The sequence below is a fragment of the Perkinsus marinus genome (assembly GCF_000006405.1).
Source record: "Perkinsus marinus ATCC 50983 genomic scaffold scf_1104296940846, whole genome shotgun sequence".
NCBI classification, from domain to species: Eukaryota; Perkinsozoa; order Perkinsida; family Perkinsidae; genus Perkinsus; species Perkinsus marinus.
The window spans coordinates 1249-7301 of NW_003212688.1; the positions used below are offsets into that span (position 1 = coordinate 1249).

A 6053-nucleotide genomic window follows, 5' to 3' on the forward strand; every position below is an offset into this window, starting at 1 on the left:
TTAATGTCACTACTGCTTCTGGCTGGCCTTGGACTTCCCTCCCTTGCTCTCCTTCTTCTCTAGTTCATCCAAATACTTATGATGGCATAAAGTGAAGAGTGTGATGAGGATACCAAACAGGATTATATGGGTTAGGTTGTATTCGAAACGGTTGTGCTAAGAAGACACTGAGCATCTACGATCCTCCCCATACCACTACTACCTTGAAGGGTAGAGAGTTCTGTAAGAAGTTGCCGAAGACTCCAGTTCGAGCTCTCTCTGTAACCACTACGAACTTGTAGAAGAGGCTTAACACGTATCTAGAACAGAATGATAGATCATCCTAGCCCCTTCGTCGTGATGATGGTAATACAGTGATAGTCCCGATAAACACACGACAAAGGCTCCGGTAACAAGGGCATCCAATAGACGGCTGATGCTAACGATGGCAGTCATGATCAATGGAGAGTGTGATTAAAAACCTGACCATATCCACTCATTCTTCCGGAGCAATTTTACCGCGCGCCACGAAATTATTCCAAATCTTGAGCAGCTAGAGTCGGTCGTTATACAAATGATTGCGCTGTAACCTGCCTCTCTCAGCCCCATTTTACACACTATGGCCTCGAGCGATGGTGGATTCGACTTCGATGCAGTATTGGTAATAAAGACCTTTGTTAGATAACGATACGGTTGAATCCAATATAATTTCAGAGAGCTGATAACCCTACCGGTGGGGGAGAGGCTGGTGATAACAATACGGCAGGGATGTTTGCTGGAGGGATTGCCGATCTTGAAAGCCAAGTGGCTGTTACCTATTTATGTGGGGAATGTGGCGCGTAATACAAGAGGGGCTAGCATGAGGCTAGCATGGAATAAGTGCAGGTACGTCGATATCAAACCACATGATGCAGTTAGATGTCGTGAATGTGGACATCGTATATTGTACAAGCTCAGACAGAAGCAAAGGCCTTGTGTCTATGAGGCACGGTAGCCTCTTGTTTCCTACAACCTGTTGCACTATTCACACGTTACTTTATTGATAATGGCATTGTGTTGGGATGGCGGTATGAAGTACCTTCTTTGAGACACGCCCGTTGTTTGTATTCCCATGGAGGAAGAGGAGATGCTTACAAACTCTAAACTAGAGGACGTCTTGAAGGTTGAATCGCTTGTGGAAGTAGCCAAGATCCATTCGGGTCTACGTAGAAATGATGCTACTGAAGCTGACCTTGTCCGTACTCTGGGTATCACAGCAGAAGTAGCTGAGCAATGCATGGACTCTCTCACTAGGGACAGGAAGGGCTCGAGAACGGGGAGGGTAGCTAGTGATGAGCTCATTGCTGGCTTGGCATGGTATTGTGGTAATGCGAAGGTAAGCGAGAGGTTAACATTCCTGGAGGAAGCCAACATTCCCCCTGTTGCTGTGGTCATTGGAGTTGCTCGAGTTGGGGGGTTTTCATACATACCCACTTATAACGAATTGACCTCCTCTACCATTCCTACAGATGCTGCCTACGCAGCTAGGGTGAGGGTTGGTCTCAAGGCCTTGGGGGTAGACATCGCCCAGGAGGATGAGGACAATAGCGCAAATGATAGTGATCCGCCGGAGTGGATGAATACACTACGGGAGGGGCCAGGGGCTCGTAGGGCCTATTTACCTCGTCAGCCTCCGAGGGAGGTCACTGCATTGAGCCCTCTGGCGAATCGAAGGCTCAAGTTGGAGGGTATCGGAGATCATACCTCCTCTTGCGATGGACCCAACATGACCATGGACAAGGTGGAAGAGCTAAAATATGTCTTCCGACTATTGGACACTGACAATACCGGCTACATCAAGGTAGATGATCTCATTGATATACTAGGAAAAATTGGGAGGGGCGTCAATACTGAGATCTTATCCCGGGCCTATGAAAGCTCTCATTCTGCAGAGGAACGTCTGATCACATTGAGTGATATTCTAAGGATACTCTCACCGCATTGTTCACAGCCTGTGATTGAGGGGATCATACGTGAGCATGGTGGGGTAGGGAAGGAGGGGGCAGTGTTGGTTACCTATGGCCAATCTAGGAGCTCTTCCTCCAACTCGGGTAGGAAGTCAACACCACAGCGAGCTGGCACAGATAGTGGAGGAACATATGAGTCTGTAACTAGTAGAGTCGGGACTGTACACCGGAGTCCACGAGACAATGCACAGCAAGAGGCAGTGGAGGCAGTGGAGATATCTCTGGAGAGGCTCATGGAGCTCAGGAGGTTATTCGATTGTATGATAGATTACGAAGGGAAGGGGGTTGTAGATCTTAGACGATTGAGAGAATACTTCTCGACCGCTCTCAATGACCCTGATGATCTAGATAGAGTACTCATAGGGCAGAAGGATGAGAGGGTCCTTGAGGAGGATGCAAGTGATGTACTCTACACTAGAGATGACTTCATCCGCATGATACTACCAGAAGGGCTGGTCCCCTGTGCCTATCCTACCCCTAGATCTGTACGTGCATCTAGCAATGAGCTATGGAGATCTCGACATGCACGCAGGCTCGAGTCGGTATCAAATGTGCCTACCTCACTGCAGGCCCCCAACGATGAACAGCAACAGGATAGCCCACAAGTGAGTGCCCGCAACCTCTACTTCATTCAGGTTGGCCACTTCTCGCTTTCGTTGCAGGTGGGTGAGGCGGCACGCTCTGTGCCCTTCGGGGACACTGAAGGCTTTTCGGCCGGGGAGTCGGACCTTCCTCCAGTACCACTCTTATCACTCTCCTCTACCTCTCCATCACGTTCCGGTAGTGTCACCTTCCTTCCCGATAGTGCATCGTCGATGATCAGTGATAATCTCATGCCCTTCTGCCGTAAGCTTGTCCCTTAGTGCCGAACCTACACTATTCCATATTCTCGCTGAGTTCAGGGTCGGCCTTCTCTCGTCTCATTCTGTAGTGTCTCCCTCCCATCACTATATGCCTTCTTCCTCTTCGTTCCCTCTCCTTTGATGGGCTGCTATTGTCCTTCCATGGCTGCCCGTTACGCTCCTCCTAGTATTGTTGAGGAGGATGTATCCTCTAGTGGGGCCAGCTTTCAAGGCCCACTGAGGCCCATCATTGTAGTGTCACCGATATCGAGGAAGGCCAAGCCTCTAACACACCTCAAGAGTCTAACCCTCCTCCCATCTACTGCTGCTACCTCTCCATACGGTAAGACGATAAGGACCGCTATATGGCAATGGAGAAGGAATAGGTATGGTAGGAGTCGATATCAATAGTGTACCAAGGACAACTTTTCAGGAACGGCGAGTGGCGGCTTTTCCCTTGGGATGTCGAGAGGGAACTCGAGGCCTCTTACCAGGCCTTTATAGGCTTTGCCACACAAGATTTGAGCCAAGTTGACTTCGCCAACTTTCGTGTCACCATCGGGAGTAATCATTACCGCGTCAACTTCATCGATATGATGCAGTATAACTCTTTTACGGGAGTGGGTCGGCCCGTCAGGAGGATTGCCCCAGTAGAAGTGAGTGTGGATCCCACCAGACGACTGCCTCAAGGGGTACGATGGAAATGGTTGGATTCATCCCGAGGGGTAAAGTGTATGGGGGAGGGTACAGGGGCCCATATTGAGATACTATTCAATCTGTATAAGAACGGTGCGTTCTCGGGCCGAGCAGAGGTGCCTCTATTCGATGGTAGTAGTAGTACTATACTGATAGACTTCAAGTGGATGACATCAAAGAGGAATGGGGGAATGGTTGTTCGACCTCTCTTCCGAATGGATCATGCCACAATCACTCACCCACTGGAGGTGCGAGGTGAATACCAGGAGGATGAGAGCAGCAAAATAGCTGCAGTGATGATGCAATACCATCCTTGGTTGACCAGGGCCACCCCAAGGGTTAGCAGACCACATGACTGGCTCACCAATGAGGTCTTCTTCAACAACATCTTCCTGCCAGCCATGGAGAAAGCGGGCTTAACGGTAACGGCTGGGTTCGGCAGCACGGATATCTTCGACTATTCCTATAACACTGACTTTCGCCATCTCACGAGTAATGGGCAGCGGACAGTAGAGATGCGGGGTGGGCAGCAGTACTTCCCACCCTATGGCTGGAAGAGGTTCGCAGTAGCGGTTCGTGGGTGCTACGACTCGGGTGATAACTCCTGGTTAGGTGGAAGGGCTGGTTCCAGAAGTGATGGTAAAGAGTGGGCCGTTGCTTATCATGGTACTAGTGCTGCTAACCTACCAGGTATCCTAGCACAGGGTATTAAGCCAGGAGTTAGGCAGAACCACTCTCAAGAGCTTGGTATTGAACATGGGATATACTGCTCACCCTATCCTGATACTGCTGGGGTGTATAGTAATACAATGATGGTAGAGGGTAGACGGAGGGTTGTAGTGATGCTACAGTGTAGGGTCAGGCCAGAGGCTGTTAGACAGTGTGAGTCTCGACAGGAATATTGGGTTATTGAGAATAGTGATGATGTACGACCATACGGGGTATTGGTGAGGGAGCTCTCAGATGATGATGATGATGATGATGATGATGATGATGATGATGATGATGATGAGCATGGCTGAGCCGTATATTGTAACTTCAGTGTCTCTTTATTGTTAATAACGGGGCCTACATTACTGCTGATCATTATTCTCAGCAATTGGCTCTTCTCATGGGCGGTCAGCTTTCCTGGTGCTATTATCCTAATAGGAAGCCCACATCTCATCACAGCGGCGATCGAGGCCCTCCCCATTGGGACGATCATGAGAGTGTTTACTCACAACATGGCTTGGGTGATAGGGCTCCCAGCATGAGTGATGCTATACCGTGAGAAGCCTCCTCATAACGTGTGAGGTCGATACCCTCCTCTTGTTACTATCTCAGGTCGTTGCCCATTAGAAAACGGAGAGCTCGAAGGACTAGCCGCCATGCTCCTACCAACGTTTTCAATCCCTCAATCGACGAGAATATACTGCAGAAATATGCGACACCACGTGAGCGGGCAGGGAGCATTACTCCATTGACAACAGCTCGGTCTGCGGGCTTCACTACTCCGAGATTACACAAGGATAGAAGAAGATATAGTGATAGAAAGGAGAGGATAACGGACAAGTCGTATGGCTCCCTGATGATCCCTCAATTGAATGTCGTGTATGCCTTAGGTCAATACCTAAAGTAGAGGATGCGGGAGATATGGAGGATAGGTTGCGGCGGATAAAAGACAATAGATTGAGCCTTGATGAGATACTCTCTCGTACTGATGACATCCATGCTATGATACATACTGCTCGTGCACGTATTTCATGCTGATATTGTTGTTCATTACCAATGATGTATACTCGATGGCGTTGCGCTTACTAGTTCCTTGGAGGGAGTAACTAAACCTCATACGATGTTGTCGAGACAACGAAATGAAGGTGGCTGTCAACAGTGATGGATCCTGACTCTAATACTGATGCCTTCAAATCATCATCAGCAAGTCGAGGAGGTCAGCCAGCCTTCAAAGCATCACAATCATTTGGTAGTGAGGACATCGTGGCAGTGAAGAAAGCCGAAGAGTCGGTGTGGCTACAGCAGGAGCAGCGACGACTCCGATGGTTACAAAGGCTTAAGGAGAAGGTATCCGACAGGGAAGAGCAAGAGTGAGGCCCGAGGGATCATTGTATATGGAGGCTATTCTCACATCAGATTCGAACGTATACAAACTGCTAAGAAGGCGAGGTTGTCGCGGCCGAAGGAGTCGGTATGGAAGAGGTCACGGGAGTTACCAGGGAGAAGGAAGAAGTGGCAGCGAGCTGAGGGGCCGGTACCCTCTACCTTTGAAGAACAACCGCCACCGTCTGGAAGTACTACTACGATGTGTCCGAACTCGGACTATCGGTGTGAATAGTATGTTATGAGTATATTGCTATCAGTCCTCCCTGAGGCATACGATGATAATAATAGCGAGATGAGTGAAGACAGCTGTGATGGTGGTATCGAAGCACCCAAGAGCGATAAGAGCAGTGCGATCGTAAGCTGTACCGTTAGACTTAGCTTGATCCTTGCCAACTGTACTGAGGCGGCGTTGAACTTGAAGAGTGTCGAGATA

The 6053-nt window shown here is 49.2% G+C and overlaps 4 protein-coding genes across 4 annotated transcripts; 3 read left to right on the forward strand and 1 right to left on the reverse strand.

Annotated features, from left to right (window-relative positions):
• Nucleotides 1–9: 9 nt before the first annotated feature.
• Nucleotides 10–435, reverse strand: Pmar_PMAR000925 (apicomplexan small protein, putative; the record flags this gene model as incomplete). Its single annotated transcript, XM_002781924.1, has 3 exons — nt 10–156; nt 203–299; nt 353–435. The coding sequence occupies 3 exons, from the start codon at nt 433–435 to the stop codon at nt 10–12; spliced, it is 327 nt and encodes a 108-aa protein (XP_002781970.1).
• Nucleotides 436–598: 163 nt separating this feature from the next.
• Pmar_PMAR000926 (hypothetical protein) lies at nt 599–822 on the forward strand (the record flags this gene model as incomplete). Its single annotated transcript, XM_002781925.1, has 2 exons — nt 599–640; nt 694–822. 2 exons carry the CDS (start codon nt 599–601, stop codon nt 820–822), a joined length of 171 nt encoding a protein of 56 aa, XP_002781971.1.
• Nucleotides 823–1090: 268 nt separating this feature from the next.
• Pmar_PMAR000927 (hypothetical protein) lies at nt 1091–4545 on the forward strand (the record flags this gene model as incomplete). Its single annotated transcript, XM_002781926.1, has 8 exons — nt 1091–1819; nt 1970–2069; nt 2253–2590; nt 2648–2722; nt 3043–3170; nt 3261–3616; nt 3680–4324; nt 4487–4545. The coding sequence occupies 8 exons, from the start codon at nt 1091–1093 to the stop codon at nt 4543–4545; spliced, it is 2430 nt and encodes an 809-aa protein (XP_002781972.1).
• A 1105-nt stretch (nt 4546–5650) lies between these two features.
• On the forward strand, nt 5651–5808 carry Pmar_PMAR000928 (hypothetical protein; the record flags this gene model as incomplete). The annotated part of the gene is made up of 1 exon (XM_002781927.1): nt 5651–5808. A coding segment is annotated over one exon (158 nt), but the record flags the coding sequence as incomplete, so codon positions are not given.
• Between the last annotated feature and the right edge of the window lie 245 nt (nt 5809–6053).